Source organism: Aotus nancymaae, unplaced genomic scaffold, assembly GCF_030222135.1.
Source record: "Aotus nancymaae isolate 86718 unplaced genomic scaffold, 86718_ANA_hifiasm-v0.15.2.pri h1tg000010l, whole genome shotgun sequence".
Taxonomy (NCBI): Eukaryota; Metazoa; Chordata; class Mammalia; order Primates; family Aotidae; genus Aotus; species Aotus nancymaae.
Genome location: NW_026988421.1, coordinates 25,380,432 through 25,401,638, shown reverse-complemented (window position 1 = coordinate 25,401,638; position 21,207 = coordinate 25,380,432). Strand labels below are relative to the sequence as shown.

Below are 21,207 nucleotides of genomic sequence, written 5' to 3'. Positions count from 1 at the left end.
GGATCCATATATCCTATGCTTCTACATATGTATAGCCTCCCTCATTGTCAACATCCCCATCGGAATGTTATATTTGTTGTAATACACAAACTTACATTGATACATCATTATCACTCAGAGTCCATAGGATTCATTTCTGGTTTTGTACATTCCATAGGTTTGGATAAATGTATAATGACATGAATCTACCACTATAGTATCAAAAAGAAAGGTTTCGCTACCCTAAAAATGCTCTGTGCTCCACCTATTCATACCTACCCCCTCATTCATCCTTGGCAACCAGATAGTTTTACTGTTTCTGTAGTTCTGCCTTTTCCAGAATGTCATATAGTTGGAATCATACAGTATGCAGTTTTCATACTGGCTTCCTTCACTAAGTAATATGCATTTAAGTTTCTTCCATGTCTTTTCATGGCTTGATAGCTCATGTCTTTTCAGTGCTGAATAATATCCCATTGTCTGAATGTATCACAGTTTATTTATCCATTCGCTTATTGAAGAACATATTGGTTGCTTCTAAGTTTGGCAATAATGAATAAAGCTGCTATAAACATCCATGTGCAGGTTTTGTATAGACATAAGTTTTCAACTACTTTAGATAAATACTAAGAGCATGATTTCTGGATCTTATGGTAGCAATATGTTTGGTTTTGAAATAAAACACCAAGCTGTCTTCCAAATTGGTTGGACCATTCTGCATTTCCAGCAGCAGTGAATGAGAGTTCTTGTTGCTCCACATCTTCACTAGCATTTGGTGGTGTCATGTTCTGGATTTTGGCCATTCTAATAGCCATATAATTATTTCATATTTTTGTTTAAATTTGCATTTTCCAGATGACATATTATTTAGAGAAATTTTTCATATGCTTATTGCCACGTATATAACATCTTTGGTAAGTTGTCTATTAAGGTCTGTTGCCTATTTTTAAATCAGATTGTTCCATTACTTACTGAGTTTTAAGGATTGATTGTATATTGTTGGATAATCTTTTATCAGATATGTCTTCTGCAAATATTTTCTTCCATTCTGTGACTTTTCAATTTCTTGACAGTGTCTTTTGTAGAGCAAAAGTTTTTAATTTTAAGGAAGTCTGGTTTATCAGTTATTTTTTTCATAAATCATGACTTTTGTGTTGTATATGAAATGACTTCACCATACTTTTTTTTATACTTTCGAGTTTTATACTTTTGAGTTTTACATTTAGATCTATGATCCATTTTGAGATCTTTTTAAAGGCATACGATTTATGCCTAGACTCATTTATTTTTGCATGTAGATGTCCAGTTGTTCAAGCACCATTTGTTGAAAATACTATTTTTGCTCCCTTATATTAGCTTTGCTCCTTTGCCAAAAATCAGTTGGTTACACGTATGTGGTCTATTTCTGGGCTATTTATTCTGTTCCATTGGTCTATTTGCCTGTTTTCACCAATACTACCTGTTTTTAATTACCATAGATTTATAATAGATCTTGAAGTTGAGTAGAGTCAGTTCTTCAACTTTGTTCTCCTTCAATTTTATGTTGACTATTTTGAGTCTTTTGCCTTGCCATGTATACTTTCAAATCACTTTGTCAGTATCTACAAACTAACTTGCTAGGATTTTTATTGGCATTGGATTGAATCTATCAATCAAATAGGTAAGAACTGATATCTTCACAATTTTAAGTATTCCTATCCATGAACATGGAACATCTATTTATTTAGTTATTATTTGATTTCTTTCAACAGAGTTTTATAGTTTTTCTACATGGATCCTTTACATGTTTTGTTAAATTTATACAGAAGTATTTCATTTTTGATGGTGTACATGGTATTGGGTATTTTATGTTTTTGTTTTAATTGATATGTAATATTTCACATATTTATAGAATATGGGTACTTATTAAACATATAGAATGTGTAGTGATCAAGTCAGGGTATTTAGTGTATCCATCAACCTTAAGTATTTATTATTTGTATGTATTGGAAACATTTCAAGTCTTCTCTTCTATGTACTTTGAAATATATAATATATTGTTGTTAACTTTAGTCATGCTACTCTGCTATCAAACATTGGAACTTATATCTTCTATATAACTGTATGTTTGTACTCATTAATCAGCCTCTCTTTATCTGCCCTTCCCCTCCAACTCACATGGTCTTCCCATTCTTTGGTATCTATCATTCTATTCTCTGCCTCCATGAGATCAACATTTTTAGCTCCCACATATTTGTGAGAATGGGTGATATTTGTCTTTCTGTGCTTGACTTAATTCACTTAACATATTGACCATCCATGTTGCTAAAAATTACATAATTTAATTCTTTTTATGGCTGAGTAGTATACCATCATATATTTATATCATATTTTCTTTCTCCTTTTGTCTGTTGTGGTTACTTAGGGTTAATTCTATATCTTTCCTATTGTGAATAGTATTGCAATAAACATGTAAGTGCAGGAATGCCTTTGATATACTGATTGCTTTTCTTTTGGATAGATAATCAGCAAAAGGATTACTGGATAGGGTGGTGGTTTTATTTTTAGTTTTTTGAGAAATCTCCATACTATTTTTCATTGAGGCCGTACTAATTTACATCCCCACCAACAATGTATAAGAGTTATTTTTTCTGTTATATAATAACAGTATCTGTTACTGTCTTTCTAATATTGGCAGTTCTAACGTGGGTAAGTTGATATCTAATTGTGGTTTTGATTTGTATTTCCATGGTGATTAGTGATATTGAGCATTTTTCAATATATGTACTGGTCAAAATGTCTTCTTTTGAGAAATGTCAGTTCATGTCTTTGTCCACTTTTTAAAGAGTTTTTTGGCTTACTGTTGAGTTGTTTGAGTTACTTGAATACTCTGGGTATTAGTCTGTGGTCAGATGGGTAGTTTGCAAATATTTTGTCCCATTCCACAGGTTATCTCTTCATTCTATTGTTTTCTTTCCTGTGCAGAAGCATTTTTAGTTTAATATAGTCTTGTTTGACTAAATGTATTTTGTTATTCATTTGGTGGGTTCTTCCATTCAGAATTTGTCGAAATGTCTAAGTCTTTGGTAAATTTCTCATTCATACCCTGAACTGTTTTTCTGATTTCTTTACTTCGTGTTTTTGAATTCTCTTTTATCTCACAGATCTTCTTTCAAATCAATGTTTGAATTCCTTTTCTGGGATTTTATAATTATTTTGTTTGATTGGGATCTATTACTGGAGAATTATTGTATTCCTTAAGAGTTGTCACTTTTTCTTGCTTTTTCATGTTCTCTGGGTCCTTACATTGATACCTGTGCAACTGGTATAATGGTCACTTCTTCCAATTTTTTGAATTTGCTTTTGTAGGGAGGGACTTTTTCCTGAAGATATTTTTATGGTGTTGGTTGAGTAGGGCACTTTGGCTTTTATTCTGAGTACATGCGTTAGTATAATCTCTGTGTGTTTTCTTGTACCTTAAATAGCATCAGTGGCAGCTATGGTTTCCTTGCTGGATCGGGGGCAGTTATTAGTGGAGGCTGTGGAAAATTTTTGCAGGGGTCTGGGATACTAGGTGGGCCAGGGTTTGGTGTCCTAGGGTAGTAGCAGTGGGCTGATTATGTGTATTAGGGGCCTCAGGGTGGTGTGTGTTGGCCTTGGTGTTAGAAGGCCCAACTGCACTGATTTTTGGGCCTCCAAGTATCTTGTTGGTAGTCATAGTGGTGCACCAAGTAGATGAGTGGGTTCTCTGCCCCTTGGGCAGGAGGTGTGATGTAGGTGATGGTAGTAGCAGTGGCAGGACAACCCTCTGGGTCTTGAGCAGTTCCCACTGGTGGTAGTGGTGGCTGCAGTGGGCTGGGTGGTTCAGTCTTCATATCTGCAGTAGTTAATACAGGTGGGTGCCAGCTCTGGTGGTAGTGGCAGGGTGGTGGGCTCAACCTCAGGAGTCTCAGAGAAGTGCTGAGGTACTGATTGTGGTGAACTAGGCAGTGTGATCCTCAGACGCTCAGACTCTCAGATTGAGTGCTCTGGGTCAGGGGAGGGCAAAGCCAGGCTATGAAGTCATATCCTCAGGTCCCCTGGTGCTGTGTGCAGGTGGGCTGTAGTAGACAGTGGTGGGGTGATTACTAAACCCCAGGTGGGATGCTTAGGTGGGGGAGTGGGAGTGGTTGTACTATAGCCTTGCTACTGGGGAGGGCAGAGTTGCTTTTAGTGGTGGACAAGGTTGCTTTTAATGGTGGCTATAGTCAGGTGGGTGGGAAATAGATATATTGCTTGTATCTTAGCCTAAGTGGCAGATACTTATATTTCACTTGCACTTCAGCCACTTCATTGGCAACTGGTGCTTCACTCATGGCTTAGCCTTGACTATAGCAGCCCGCACTTCACTCACCTCCCAGCCCATGGCAACAGCTCATAGTAATGGCAGCTATGGGTGGGGAGAGGGGCTCTGTTTGGGTGCCTGAAAATGCACAGTGGCTCTGCTGCTGGTGGCAAGTGTGACCATTGCCAGTGACCTGTGCCTTGGTCCACATAGCAGCAGCTAGCTGCAGTGGTGACTGCCTGTGGGAAATGTCAATAGGGCTCCAGGAATAAGGAGATGTAGTCGCTGTTGGGCCCCAGGGCAGGGTGAAGTCTGTTGGGAACTGGGTTCTCAAATTGGCACCTTGCTGCAGCTGCTTTGGACTTGGGATGTGTGGAGCCCAGTGAGAGCTCCCTCTCTTGAACACTGACTTTACAGTCTCCAAGAGAGCTGCTTATGTCCATTTCAGGGCCCACAATGGTCAAGGGGCTCTCCAGTGACTAGGGTTGTAGGAGTCCATGGTGAGAATGTGGACTTCTGGAGGTCTCTCACTTACCCTTTTCTCATATTGGGGAGTCCCTTTCCACACTGAGGAATCTCTCCAAACTCACAGCCGATCCTGGCCAAGCAGGCTGCCTTGCTTCCGTGTCATTCACTGTTTTATGTGCTTCCTGTTACTTCTCTGTTGAATTCTAGGATTCTTTCTTAGATGACCTATTCAAAGTGTGATTGTCTAGTTACTATTTTTGGTTCTCCTTTGTGGAGAAGATGAGTGCAAGCTGCCTCTGACCAGCCATCTTGAAGCTCCTTGGTATCGTATTTTTAATTCAAATCACACTTGTTCATTGCTGGTATATAGTAAAGTGATCAACTTTTGTATATGAACCTTGTATACTGTAATCTTGCTATATAATCACATATTAGTCCCAGGAAATTTTTGCTTGTTGTTGTTGAGTCTCTTAGATGCCTACATAAGCAATCATATCATCTATGAGAAAATAGTCTTCTTTCTTCTTTCCCAATCAGTATAACTTTTGTTTATTTTCTTGTCTTATTGCATTAGCCAGGACTTCCAGTAGAGTGTTGACAAGAAGTGGTGAGAGGGAACATCCTTGCTTTGTTGCTGATCTTAGTGGGAAAGCTTCTAGCTTCGCACCATCAATTATGATGTTAGCTATAAGTTTTTTGTTCTTTGTCATATTGGGGAAGTTATAATAACAACTCTAAATAAAATAGTCTATTTCTTTTTTCCCAATAAACTAAGAATAGTTTATAAAGAGTTGTTATTATAAATGGGTGTTGGATTTTCTTAAGGGCTTTTTCTGTGTATGTTAATATGATCATGTTCTTTTTTCTTTAGCCTGCTGATGTGATGGATTACATTAATTGATTTTTAAATTTGAACCAGCCTTGGGATAAATTCTGATATTGGTCATGGAGTATAATTTTTTATACATGATTGGATTCAGTTTACTAATGTTTTATTGAGGATTTTTGCATCTTTGTTTCTGAGAGTTATTGATATTTAGTTTTCCTTTATTGTAATATATTTACCTGATTTTAGTATTTGGTTGATGCTGGCTCGATTAAATGAGGTAGAAAGTATTCTGTCCTCTTCTATTTTCTGAAAAATAATGTGAAAAATTGGCATAATTTCTCCCTTAAGTGTTTAGTAGAATTCACCAGTAAAACCATCTGGGCCTGGTGTTTTCTCTTTTACAAAGTTATTAATTACTGATTCAATTTCCTTAATAGATATAGTCCTGTTCAGATATTCTGTTGCATCATGTATGAGTTTTAACAGATTGTGTCTTTCGAGAAATTGATCTATTTCATCTGGGTTATCAAATGTGTGGGCATAGAAGTGTTCAACATATTCCATTGCCATCATTTTAATATCTATAAGATTTGTAGTGATGTCCCCTCTTTCATTTCTGATATTAGAAATTTGTGTCCCCTCTCTTTTAGCCTGGCCAGAGGCTTATCAACTTTATTGATATTTTCAAAGAACCAGATTTTTGTTTTATTGATTTTTCTCTATTGACTTCCTATTTTCAATTTTATTGATTTCTGTTCTAGTTTTTATTATTTCTTTTTTTCTGCTTACTTTGGAGTTTTGTTCTTTTCTTGTTTCTTGAGATGAGAGGTTACATGACTGATTCTAGATATTTCTTCTTTTCCAATATATACACTGAATGCTATACATTTCCTTCTAAGTACTGCTTTTGCTGCATCCCACAATTGTTAGTTTTGTTTTAAATTTTTATTTAGTTGAAAATACTTTTAATTTCTCTTGACATTTATTTTTTGACTTATGTGTTATTGAGATGTGTCTTGTTTAATCTCTGTGTATTTTGGGATTTTCTAGTTATCTTTCTGTTAATTATTTATTGCTCAGTTTAACTGTAGTCTGAAAGCAGACATTGTGTGATTTCTATTCTTTCATATTTGTTAAAAATGTGTTTTATGGCCCAAAATGTGGTCTAGTTCAGTGGATTTTATGTGGGCTTTAGAAGACCGTGTATTCTGCTGTTGTCTGATAAAGTACTCTATAGATGTTAGTTATGTCCAATTGAGTGATGGCATTATTACATTTGACTATGCCCTTATCGATTTAATTTTATTTTTATATATCACTCATACTTTTTAAAAAACTCTTTAAAGTGATTGCTCTAGAATTTGCTATATACATTTACAGTGAATCCAAGCCTATTTTAAATAATATTATACCACTTCGATAGTAGTGAGAGTAGCTTTTAGTAAAAATTACAAATTCTTGTCTCTTGTTTATTCTCTCACTGTTGTCACTCATTTCACTTGTATATAAACATACATAAGATATATACATAAGTATACATAATCAAATACCTTGTTGGTATTATTATGTTAAACAATTTTTTTTCTGTTAAGTCAACTGAGAATAATAGTTTTCTAAAAAAATTTTGCCTTCATTTATTCTTTATCAGTGTTCTTTCTTTCTTCATGTGGTCTAAGTTTCTGACCTATATGTCCTTCTCTCTGAAGAACTTTTAATGTTTTTTTGCAAAACAGATCTACTGACAATACGTTTTTTAATTTTTTCTTTATTTGAGAAAGCATTTTTTTCTTCTTCACCTATAATGGATAATTTTGCCGGGTAAAGAATTCTAGATTGTGGGTTTTTTCCCCTCAACTCTTTAAATATTTCTCTCTACTTTCTTCTTGTTTACATGGTTTCTGAGGAGACATTGGATATAATTCTTATCTCTTCTCCTTTATATGGAAAGTGTTTATTTCATCTGGCTTCTCTCAGGATTTTTTTTCTTAATCTTTGATTTTTTTGTAGTTTGAAAACAATATATCTAGGTGTAGATTTTTCAGCATTTATCTGTCTCAGTGTTCTCTGAGTTTTGTGTGTTTGTGGTTTGGCATCTGACATTATTTTGCTGTGATTCTCAGTTATTATTAAGATTTTTTTCTGTTTCTTTTTTTGTTATTCACATTACATGCATTTATACTATTTTCAGTTGTTCCTCATTCTTGAATATTCTATTCTTTTTTTTTCCTTTTGTTCTCTGCTGTTCAGTTTTGGCAGTTTCTACTGAGATGTTCTCAGGCTAAGAGATTCTTCCTCAGTGTGTTCAGTCTACTAATAAACACATCAAAGGCATTTTAAAATTTCAATATAGTGTTTTCGATCTCTAGCATTTCTTTTTGTTTTTCTCTTAGCATTTACAACTTTCTATTGACATTACTCATCTATTTTGGCATGCTGTCTACTTTATCCATTAAATCTTTCAGCACAGTAATTAAAATTATTTCAAATTCCTGCTCTTATCACTGCAACATCCTTGATACTTGCTCTGATACTTGCTCTGTTTCTTCTATGTTTTTTTTCCCCTTTAGTATACCTTGTAAATTTTTCTTCATAGCTCTACATGATACAGTGGGTGAAAGGAATGACTGTAAATAAGTCTTCAGTAATATGGCCGTAACATGTGGAAGGAGGGGAAGCTTTTATCAACCTATGATTAGGTCTCAGGCATTTACAGGTGTTTCTATTTTTTCTCCCTCTCCTGATCCCCCAGGTTGGTTAGATTAGCTAGAGTGGACTGTAGGTAGGTATCTATGTTCTCTCATATGGAAGGATAAAGTGGGCTGGAGTTGTGTATTTTACTTCTCATAGCTTAGTTGGACTATAAAACCCCTTCAGTTTAGACTCTTATTTCTAAGTTTCTTCTGAGAGCAGACCTTGTTAAAAAGAACGTAGTGCTCTGATGTGTATTTCAAAATAATCATTTTCCCCCTCTTTCTGCTATAACCATATGGACAATTTTCTTTAACATTTTTTGGGAGCATCTGGTCACCTACTGGTGATAAAGTTCACAAAGTCATGGGAGGCTTCCTATGACTGAATCCCCCTGGAATTTTGAACTCTCACACTTGTGTTTTTTTTTAACTGTTTTTTTTTTTGAAAACTCATAATGTGATTAGCATTCTTGTCATAGAGAAGGCTTTAACTTAAAAAAAAAAAAACGTAATTTAGATAAGGTAAAGCATCAGACTTGGAAATACTGGATATCTAAAAAGAAGGGAAATAAATATTCAGATTCTGGTCAATAACAACCAAAGAAAACTTCACCCTACCCTTACTTCTGCATAAGTGGGAGATAACTTATCCCTGATCTTTTTTAGGGAGGCAGAATGATATAGTGGAGAGAACATGGACCTTGGATTTAGGATTTCTTGGGTGAAGTTTCCAGAACTGCTACTTCTTAGCTGTGTGAGAGCTTGATAAAGTTATCTGTCCTAAGATATAATTGACTCACCATAAACTGGAAAGAATAATGCCTATCTCAACTTGGTTGTTGTGAAAACTAAGCTAACACTATTTACTTGGCACAGACTATGTACTCAATAAATGGATTCTTTTTATTATGTTATTAGAACTTATATTTAGCATGGGCTGGTAAAATATAGAGCAAGATTCATGGACCAGGGAACCCTTTTCTGTTTGCATTATTTGTGCCTCATATTTTCAAATTAATTTCTCAGTATAGATGACTAATGCATTTCCATTTCTGGGATTATTCTTCACCAGGACAATAGATGGGTAGATCATTTAATAAAAGCCCTATTTGTTACATTAGAGAAATTAAGCTCCCTGTCTGAGATGAACATCCCAAATTCAAACACTTGGTTAATTGCAGAGCCAAACATAAAACTTGGGCCTACTAATTCCCATTTATCACGCAGTCTTCCCAGCCCTAGTTGCTTTAGCAGCACCACCAGAGGTGTTTATCTCCTGGAGGTTACATAACCTAAAATTATGCCTCAAAGACCAGCAGATATACGTAGTGAAGGAAGAAGAGAAAGTCGTTCAGGGAGAAGTTAGAAAGAGGAGGATTTTAAGTTCATTTCTCCTGTGTGGATGTGAGGGTTTGGCTGTGAAGTCAGAGAATTATTTCTTGTTCATTTACCTGGTGATCTTTTCTAAGAAATTTCTGTGTGCAAGAAGGGCATTTCTTGACTGTTACCAACACAGTGATTTACTCAGCAGCCTTGGAGGAACGGAAGACACAATGTTTCTCTGCAGCTCTATTTTTCCTTTGAGTGCTGCTTCTAAGACCTGAAAAGCCATGCAGTGTCTAATAGGTATTTGATTAAAAACAAATAAATGGACAAAGCGATTAGGGATTCTAATTTATATTTCTGAAATAATTATCTATGTTAAATTGAATGAGTCACTTAATCTGAGTTTGTATCAATTTCTGTAAAGCAAGGATACTATAATATGTAATATATGAACTTGACTTAGTTATTATTTGAAATCTACTGTATATCTCTCTGTCTCTCCACTTCTATCTATCTATCTATCTATCTATCTATCTATCTATCTATCTATCTACTGTCTACTACCTACCTACCTACCTAATACATGTTATGCCATATTACGAAGGGGCATTTTAAAATTACATATTGACATTGTAGTTTTTTATTTTTTTAATGGTGATCAGAGATATTCCCTTGGTTAGGAATTTTTCATCCAAAAGCTTGAGATGAAATGCTACACAAATACCCAGGTCCCAGAGGTTTTGCTAGGGGTTTTGCTCCTGAAGAACTAAAAGAATGATAATACATGAGAGGCAGAAGAATAGAGTGGTTTCAGAACAAAACGAACCTAGGTTGGAGTCCAGACAGAATCTTCTTTTCTGTATGCCTCTAATCAAACCATTTCATTTATTCGAGTCAGTTTTATTGATTGTAACGTCTGGGTAATAACAGTAGTATCTATGATCAAGTACTGCTTCAAGGATTAAGTAAAAAAAGGCTTAGAAAACATTTAGAACACATCAAGCATTTGGAAGTAGTAGTCACTGTTTTGCTCATCATTTGCATTAACAGTATTTGTATTTAGGTTAAAAAATCTGACTTGGTTCCATAGATTACACTCCAATTTCTAAAAATAGTTACTTGGTCCATTTGAAAGAGGTGCATTTTCAGTGCAGTGCTATTTGCTAACCCCATGCCAGACACACAAGGTGGCCATGCGCCCACTAGTTGATCCAGTGAGCACTATATTTGGCTAGCAAATGAGTGAATGTCTCTGGGTATGTGGTGAGTACTGTGACTTTAGAGCTATTTGGTTCCCTTTGACTAGCAAACTGACCTGTAAAAGGAACTAATACTAATTTTGATCATGTATTTCTGTTACTCATCGTGTACTGGTCTCTTCATACACGTTAGTTTATTGTTATCAGAACATCACTGATGAAATAGAAGTTATTCCATTTTACAGAAGATACAAGCAAGACAGTAACCTTGGAAGGTGATGTTTTATGGCTATTTTTATGTATTTGTGTTTGTTTGTGTGACTAGGTTACTATGTAAGTAGTTGAATTAAATCATCCTACTGATAAAAGTGAATTGACCTGCTGCCTTTATAATCAGACTTTTGCGTGCTGCTGAAAGGGATGGAAGAACACATATGACATTCTCCTTAGCTTCAGGGAGATTGTATCCCCCATAAGAAAGCACGATGAGCACATATGCAATAATTGGCAAGCAAATATGTTGTGTAGGTAAATAGAAAAGAGAAAGAATTTCTGAAATCCAACTATAGGCTCATGTGCCTAAAATCTATCAGTGGTCAATGTGAAATTGCATCAGTACTTTTGTGGATCTTTTTTAAGAGCCTGTAGTTTGTGCTAGATGTTGTAAGGAATACAGAGCAGTGTAAATTCCATTTGTTGCTTTCAAGAAACATGTAATCTATTTGAGAATATGAGGCTAACGTTCAAGAAAAGATAAAAGAAGGTATGCAATAGAAATGTAAAATTACTGGCGAAGTCAAGCAGCCTAGCAAGTGTTGGATGCAGACTTTGTTGGTTGCTGAGTGAGTTGTATACAAAGTGGAGCCTAAGCTGGCATGGAAGGAGTCGTAGAATTGAGGCAGAGAGGAAAGAAGGATTTTTGTGTAGAGGTTAGGATTTGGTGATGGTTAGAGGATTAATTTTGGCAGAAGTTGGAGAAAAAGCTGAAAGGTGAGGAAGATAGATGACAGATGGCTTTGAATGATAAAAATGGATGCTTTTTCTTTTGTCACAAAAATTCTGATTTAGGGTAGATTTATGTAAGATAGAACCAGATTCCTGGACAGTGATACTTTAGACAGATACTGTCAAACAGTTTTGGGATGTATTTAACTGCTATGTTTGTGTATCTATATTTGAGGAAAAGTGCTTTTTTAACCTGTGAATTTTCACATTAATCCCATAGGCATAAAAATATGGGAGTTTCGGTTTACTACCTTCAACTGTTTATCATCTTTTCCCACCTATTACCACCAGTCATTTTTCCTCCCTTAAAAACACACAAAGACAAAGGAATAAAGCAAAATAGTATTTATAACTACTAGTTTAGCTTTAAACGATTAGTTTACTATACTATTTTGCTTTATTTCTTTAATAGTATCCGTAGCTACTAGTTTAATTTTAAACTAAACTAATGTATAGAACCATGAATTTGATTCTATCTTCTATCATTAGTTCAGTTTAGTTTTAAACTAAACTAGTAGCTATAGATACTATTTTGCTTTATTTCTTTGTCTTTGTGTGTTTTTAAGATTTTTTTATATAGTTCAAAATGTGGCAGATCCATAATCCACAATTATATATCCAGCCTTTGCACTGCATGTGATGAGAACTTTGCACTCATTACTGTATAATCTGCTGAAGGTTTTAAATAAGGCAAGCATAGTGACTGCATAGTCTGTCCAATTTGGGACTGGCAGCTTTTATCAAGGTATGCATTTTAAATTGTAGAGATTTTAGAATGTGCAATATTAACTTGACTTCCTGTGTCTGGGAAACTGATGTAGGCTGCATGCAAAGATTTCCCTGCAGCTTGCTTATTTCCATTAGTCAAGTGGAAATCTCATAACTAAATAGTCACACAGAACTTTGTCGATTTCTTGCCAGGCTCAGTGGATAATATGTGACCTGTCACACATGAGGGATTCTCTGTGGGGAGAGATGTAGCTCACAGCCTAGGCATGGCATGAGATATTTTTCTAAGGGGCCCTGCTGTGGGCTGGCTCTGTAGATTGGATGAAGCACAGAGACAGAGAAGTCAATCAGCTGCCTGTTGGATTTGTGGGGCTCTGAAAGGCCAATTTGCTGGGATTAACAGAGGTCTGGCTTAATAAATGTGTCTGCTTGCCTAATATATTTGAGTAAATGAACCTTAAAATACTTGATTTAATTTAGCATTGGGCACCAGATATCAGTGGCTGATGAAGAACTCAAGAATCCTGTTGAGTGTTCCAGCTTTGCAAGGAAGGTGAAATCAGCCATGCTGCCATAACAGCTGATGAGAAACAAAAGCAATTTGGAAAACAAAATTAGCTCCTGCCATTTCCCCAACACAAGAGTCTGTGGCTTGCCACCTGGAGACCAAGTGTTCCCATTCAGTGCAGTTTGTCTGCTGTGGCTCAGTGCCCTGACTGGCTGGCAGGAGGGCACATGCTCTCTTATTTCAGATGGCATTCCCTTTGCCCTGCATCGCTGCACCCTTGCTGGGCCCTGGATCTCCTAGGAAAACAGCCAGATGGAGACAAGATCAAATCTGCTAGGACAGGAGGAATTCCATTCCTCTCAAAAGAGATTCCAATGCCCAGGACAGCACCAGCCACCTGAATTTTAGGAATAGTGGGCAGGAAAAGGAGAGAGGGCCATGTATACTACTGAGAGCAGAAGAAGATGAGCTGGAAGTAGTGAAGATTCTCTAAAGAGAAAACTGTTAAGGGAGAAAAATGCCTGGTTGTGATAGGTGAGAAAAGATGAGAAATAGCTGAAGGCAGTAAAACAAAATGGAAAGCTGAGAGAATTGTGCAGTGAACATCCACAAACACACCACATGTAGTTTACCATAAACATTTGCTCAGTGTGTTCTATCACACGTCTATCTGTCCATCCTTCTATATCCATCCGTTAGTCTATCTTGATTTTTTATTAATTTCAAAGTAAATTTAAGACACCTATATACTTTGTCCTAAATGATTCAGCTTGTAAATCATTAACTATAGTTGAATATTTCTTTACACTTTTACCTCTGTGGGGGTATAAAACCTATCAACAATGGAATGCACAAATCAACAGTGTGCGTTTACTGAGTTTTCAAAAAGACATTCACCTGTGTAATCCAAACTCCCAGAAAGTCCTTCCATGCCCCTTCTCAGTCAATCTTCAGCCCAGTCGCCAGAACCAACCACTCTACTTTTTCAACATAAATTAGATTTGCTGGTTTGGGGATCCATCCATACTGATTATACACACACACTGATTATATATGCATATATAAATGTAAAATATATAAATATTTATGTGTATATATAAATGTTTATGTTAGCTTTAAGCTAAACTACTAGTTATAAATACTATTTCGCTTTATTCCTTTGTCTTGGTGTGTTATATATTTATATAAATATATATGATATACAAAAATATATATATTTACTTATTTCCTACTAAATTTTCTACTAATGAATTCCTGGGCTGCTTCCTATTTTGGGCTGCTATGAATAAGCCGCTATGAACGTTTTTTTTGTTGTTGTTTGTATACTTGTATCTTCTTTTCTCTTGGCTAAATTCTTAGGATTGCAGTTGCCAAATCATAAAATATACATATGGTACAACTGATGCAGGATTTTTCTTGGCCTCTTTACTGAACTTGCAGCAGGGGCGCCGCCTCTGCTTGGCTCACCGTGCTCAACCCCTTGCAGAAGGGAGCATGTGAGTGAGGGAGTGCGGGATCTGGCCAGAGGCTCCAGGTACTGACATGGGAGCAAGCTCTGTGGAGGGCCTGTGGCCAGACCAGGTGTGTCACCTCAGGGGGAACGTAGCAGCACCCAGGTGAGGGTGCCCACCACCCTGAAGCCCCAGAGAGGGTGTTACAGTGCTCCTTTAGCTCTACCATCTGTGGACAGTGGCATGTGAACAGCTCAGTTGGCCCCTTGCCTTGTCATATGGGGCAGCTACCCTCTGCCACTGAGAGGAAAGGGCTAGTGTGATAGCCCTTCTGGGTACTTGCACTTGGTGGGTCCTGAACTCTTGCCTGGCATCCAAGAAGAATGAGGTCACATGGATGGCTGAAGGATGGTGAAGGCAGTTAACTTTATTGAGCACTGAAAACAGCTCTCATCAGAGAGGGGAGCTGGAGAAGGGACGGGAAGTGCAGGTCATCTCCTCCCTGACTTTGAGTGGAGTCAGGCTGTCTCCTCCCAGAAGTCAGGCCGTTTCCTCGTATACCGACTGAGGGGTTTTTATAGGCACAGGATGGGGAGTGTGTGCTGATTGGTTTGTGAGTATGCACAAAAGGATGAAGTGAAGACACCGCTCAAAGGTGGGCATGACAGTATAGAAAACCACCTAGGAAAGGGTAGGTATATGTAAAATAGGTGAAGGATGGGGATCAGTCAGAGAAAGTATGCCAAACAGGAAGACAGGTTTTTAATCCAGTCCAAAGATTTAACTTGTAGCTTGGCTTTCAGGCTTTAAAGTGTCTTCGGCTTGGAGGAGGGGCTTCACTGGGTACCTGCCCTTATCAGCCTAGGCATTTGGCTGCCTCCTGTCACTATCACACCACTCTGGAAAAAGTTCTTGAAATTTCTTATAAAACGAAGTATTTTCCCAAGTGGTTCCACCATTTTACATTTCTACCAAAATTCTATGAGTCCTACATCTTCAATATTACTTGGTATCATCATAAAATATATATATATATTTAGCCACTCTGTTAGGTGTTTAGAGATTTCTCATTTTCTTTTTAAAGAATGTAGCAAAGCAATTGAAGGCTTTTTGACGGGTTAAGACCTGATCGGTTGATCAGTAGAAACTATAAATTTTGCCTAGATCAATTTGTTAATGCAACAGATTCTGATTGCTGAATGAGTCCTCACAGATCACCTAACCCAAAGCACTCATTTAACAGATAAAGAACTAAGGCCCAGAATGGGGACAAACTTTGCCTAAGGTTATTGATTCAAACTGTAACAGAATGAGTTTCAAGTCATTGTTCTAATTATACTAGAAATGGTGACTCTGTGGTAACACATGTAGTTATTCCCTTATTCCATGGCCCTGATTGACATTGCTGTGCTAAGCCCAATTTGACTTCAGCTTCCTTGTCCAAACAGAGCTATAAACAGCCACTGTCAACCCTTTGGATTTTATGTCCATGTCAGAACCTACTTTAACGCCTCATTCATTGATTAATTCAGAAGGTCACACCATGTGCGTGTCATCACCCAGGCATAAGTATGGGGAAGAATGCCTGAACCTTAGTTAAGGCAAGGAGTATATCTCTTTCCATACTCCCTTTCTCCTTTCATTTGCCAAATAGAAAAAGAAAGTATGTCAGACGCTTAGGGCAGTATCTCTAATCCTGTCCAACTCTAGCTGTCAACTTGATCATAAAAGAGAGCGATAGAATTTTAAAGCAGAAGAATTAAATTGTTGTTTCAAAGGCCCAGTTAAAAATTCTGAGCTAGAAAAGAATTTCAGTGTTACAGTGGGGACACCATCTGAAAGCTTCATCTGGGAGCCTCTGCAGGGCTTTGTACACATGTATCCAGGCCATACATGGGTGTGCTATGAGGGGCTGTCATGCCCCACTTAAAGGGCAGCTCTGTGCATTCCCTAAGTGGCTACATTGCTACTCTCCACCCTGCTGTCATCCTGACAGCAAGAGAGGAGAGGGAGGCTGCTCATCTGTTCTTGTGGCATCTCTCTATCAGCTGCCTTAGATCAGCCTCCAACTGTTACATCTCACTTTCCAAACAATAGAGAATTTGAGAGGGCATTGACTTTAAGATGCCCACTGGATAATGAGTCTTCAATCTCAAGATCTGTACTCTCTTCTCTCCAATAAGCATCTGCTTTTTATCAAGATTCTTCTTTTCAGGAAAAAAAGATATAATTAGAGCTGATCCTTGAACAACAAGGGTTTGAAATGCACAGGTCCACTTATATGTGGGCTTTTTTCAAGAAATACAGTCAGCCCTCCATATCAGCAGGATCCACATCTGTAACCAAACTTAGATTGAAAATACAGTATTTAAAGAATGCAAGACCTGCAGTTATGGAGGGCCTACAATGGGATTGGAGTATGCATGGATTTTTGTATCCACAGGGGTCCTGGAACCTATCCTCTGTGAATTCCAAGATAACTGCATTCTGTTTCTCTCTTCATCCTTGAGAAGTTCCTATCTGTTGTGATAATTAGGGGAAAAAAAAAAACCAGAGAAAAAAGATTAAGAAATCTTCCCAAATATGAATGCTTGTGTATTTTTCAACCTATTAAAAATGGTAAAAATGTCTAGCAATTGAAAACACAGATATAATAATGTAAAAAGTCAGTAATCTGGTGGTGTATCTAATTTACATGTATTTTCTGCTCTGTGAAAGACAATGTGCAGCTGGGCATGGTGGCTCACACCTGTAATCCTAGCACTTTGGGAGGCTGAGGCAGGTGGATTGCCTAAGCCCAGGAGTTCGAGACCAGCCTGGGCTACGTGGTAAAACCCTGTCTCTACTAAAATACAAAAAAATAGCCGGGTGTGGCAGTATGTTCCTGTAGTCCCAGCTACTCAGGAGGCTGAAGCAGGAGAATTGCTAGAGCCCAGGAGACAGAGGTTACAGTGAGCTGAGATTCATGCCACTGCCCTCCAGCCTGTGTGACAGTGTAACAGAGTGAGACTCTGTCTCAAAAAAAAAAAAAAAAAAGACAGTGTGCTTAGGGTAGGCAATGCAGAAGTACATAACATGTGATCACTTCTCAGAAAGGTCTCATAGTCCAATGAAATATAGTATGAAACTATAAATGATACCAGATATTGGAGGAGAAGATAAATGATCTTTTATTCCCAAAGCCAACAGAAACTGATTATAAAAGTTATTTCTACTTTGCCACAAAAGAAGGAATGACATGCAAAATCCAGGATGCCCAGTCTCATCCTTGTTTCTAGAATTTAACATTTGATAATGTGTTTCAAGTATACTAATAATTTTCCTAGATACTGGAAGAATAATCACACTTTTAAGAAACTATAAAGTTTGTAAATTTCTTTTCCAAGTTAGGATGGCAGTCTGAGAATTTCAGAAAAGGAAGGAAAGTTGATATCACACACAAGACTGAATGAGTATTATTACTTCTTCTTGTAGCCTCTCATCACTTTGGACAGCAGCATTTCCTTCACATTCCTTGCAGAGGGAACCAACACCATCACAGTCCAGGTGGCTGCTGGAAATGCCCTTATCCAGGACACAAAGGAGATCGCAGTGCATGGTAAGCCCTGAAAATTGTTCTGTCATGCTCTTCCCTGCTCAGTTAATCTCCTCTGCCCACCCTCCCTGCAATCATTGAGTGTCATGGAAATTCCTCCGCCCCTGGGAACATTACATAGGTCCACAGGGAGCTTCCAAACCTACCTCCTACCTAGAGATTGAGGTTGTAAGAGAAGTATATCACAAACAGGTATTTGTTGTCCCCTGTGTTATGTCTGTCTCACAACCCATTTGGGGTTCTCATTAGACAAAAGACACGTATCATAAATTGAAGGAAATGAAAGATAGAAAGACTATCATAGAAAGGGCTAGATCTTTTGTCCAGCTGAGGTGTCTACAGCATATATGCAGGACACACTCTTTGTGAGATTAGACCAGCAATTTCCACAGGTCAAGAGTTATGATCCCTGCCTTATAGGACTCATTGCTCAGTTAATGAGATGACCTATTCATAACCAATGGCTTTCTTGATTGTTGGAGATTTGGATATGATTGGCTTCACAAACTAGATAATAAGGCTAAGAACATAAGCTAGGACTAAGGCAGAAGAGTGGTAAATAGGACTACCATTCTATTCTGACTCCTGGAGAATGATTCTTAAGTTTATTATAAACTTAATAATTTATAAATTTATAATAAACTTAAGAATCATTGAAAGTACCTCTATTGCCTTTTCACACAACCTCTCCCAGGCCCCTAGACACAACCACTATCACTGTGGTTTTCTAGAAAGTTGAATGAAGGCATATGATCCTCTGACTCAGATTATGTTCCTCCAGCTCACACCAGGTAAATTCTTCTTCCTACAGTTCTGCAAACTTCTCAGGCTCTTGAAGGGGCATGTGGAAGGTTCGTGTATTTCTTTCAAAGTAAACATTTTAATTGAATTTTAAATTTTATACAGAAAAGTGTACAGGGCACCAGTGTTTAGTTTTATGAAATGCCACAAAGTGAATACACCTGTATACTCACCAATCAGGTCAAGATACAAAGTTTCAACCTGTTTTCTAATCCTTAGAGGCAGTTTCTAGCACAATGGGCAAAGGGATTAAGGAAGGAGAAGTGAAAAGACTCCATTCCAACCAAGCCTAAATTGTTAATGCTTTGTGTTGGCTCTGCATGGTACCACCTACAGTAGCAGAAGTCTCCTTCTGGAGTTTCATACTTGTCTTTCATTTCAGATAATATACAAGAAGAAAGGCTTAAGTCTTAGGAACTAACAAAACTGGTAGGAACACAAATCTACTTCTAATCACCAAATTCTACTTTCTTTCAGAAGTCAGGAAACAAGCTGAGAACAAGGAATTATATTAGAAGCCTCGTGAAAGAGTAGACCCTTTACCGAAAGCACAGTGATGGTGGAGCCCCACACCAATCACACCCTCTCTCTTCTCACTCTCCCAGCCTCACTTGAACACTCTCTCTTCCTGCAGAATATTTCCAGTCCCAGCTCTTATCATTCTCCCCTAATCTGGATTACCACAATCCTGACATTCCTGAATGGAGACAAGATATTGGCAATGTTATCAAGCGAGCTCTGGTTAAAGTAAGTTGGCTTTATCTTTGTTTAAGTGCTTGTGAATAAAGAAAATAACTAGATGGTGTGGTCCACAATAGATTTGCATGGATTAAAACTGCATTCTACAATTGAATAAAGATTATTTCTCCGTAAAAAGTGAGAGAAAATGCTGGGCACAGAGGCTCACACCTGTCATCTCTCATCCCAGCACTTTGAGAGGCCAAGGCAAGTGGATCATTTGAGACTAGGAGTTTGAGACCAGCCTGGCCAACATAGAAAAACTCTGTCTCTACTAAAAATACGAAAATTAGCTGAGTATGGTGGTGCACGTCTGTAATCCCAGCTATTCAGGTGGCTGAGGCACAAGAATCAAATCACTTGAACCCTGGAGGTAGAGGCTGAGGTGAGCTGAGATTGCACCATTGCATCCAGCCTGAGTGACAGAGCAAGACTCTACTAAAAAAAAAAAAAAGAAAAGAAAAAAGAAAAACTTGCTGGATTAAAGAAAGAGGGAGAGAAAAGTATAAAAGAGAGTCTAGTTCAATGTTTGAAGAAGGAAACTGGCCCAATGTTTATTATGAATTTTTCCTGAGACAGGGGCTTGAACTGTTTAATGCACTAATGGATGCACCACTCACTCAGTTTTTACTAATGTTATGCACTTGGCTGGCTTTTTGTTCACCAAGGGGGTCTTCTTAACCAAACATTTATACTCACAAGACTACCATTGGCCACAGGTGGAACTCAGAATGCTACAGGTCAGGAAACAGAGCTTTCCAGCAGGGTAATAGAATTACAGAAGTAATCCAAGGTCAGATTTGCCTTAGAGAAAGTAAAAGGGCTTTGTTAAACATTTTCTCAGAGGTAGGCACTAGAATATATTGATGAATAAAATATGATCAATTGAAATGTAGAAGTAAGTCTAATGTATAAGCAGCTCTAAGCTAGAGGCATGGCCAGCATCTCTATGGGGCAGAGAGAACAATGTGATTCACTCTGTCTAGGGACATGAAGACTTGGCACAGATTTGCAACTCAATAAATACTTGTTGAACTCTTGGAATGGCTTTGGAGAGGATACTTGAACTGTTTTCAAGGGTGAATGTCAGTTAACAGGGGCAGGATGGTGTCTGAATGAACAGTATGTGCAAAGTCATGGACTGTTTAAAGAGAACAGCATATTTGGGAAATGGCAAAGAGATTGGTGTAGCCAGTCTGTAGGTTATAAGAGCAGGTGCAGCTAAAATTGAACTAGGATGGTTATGTCATGTTGTATAGGGTCTGAGAAGTCAATCGAAGCTTGACATCTATTCTTTAGGCACTGGGAAGTATGAAAAGTTTTTTTTTTTAATTTCAGTAAGAGAATAGATTTATATTTCAGTAACCCATTCCGGTGGCAATGCAGAGGACAAGCTGAGATAGGAAGGGAACATAGTGGGGGAGACATTTCTCAAAAGGTGACCAGCTAAAAGACCACTGCAGTTATCTAGGCCAGAAATATAAGGTGCTGAAGAAAAAGAGGCAATGGCTGCTTAAAAAGTTGAACAATAGAATTGGTGACTAATGAAATATAGTGTGGGTGAGAGGGAGAGAGAAATTCTCTGA

General features: G+C 37.6%; 1 protein-coding gene across 1 annotated transcript in view; it reads left to right on the top strand.

Annotated features, from left to right (window-relative positions):
• The window catches only part of SORCS3 (sortilin related VPS10 domain containing receptor 3), a 612,970-nt gene that overhangs the window by 574,021 nt on the left and 17,742 nt on the right, over window positions 1–21,207 (top strand). The window contains exons 21-22 of the mRNA XM_012450168.3: window positions 17,962–18,085; window positions 19,518–19,630. Coding sequence (XP_012305591.2) covers window positions 17,962–18,085; window positions 19,518–19,630 — 237 coding nt within the window. The remainder of the gene's footprint in view (window positions 1–17,961; window positions 18,086–19,517; window positions 19,631–21,207) is intronic.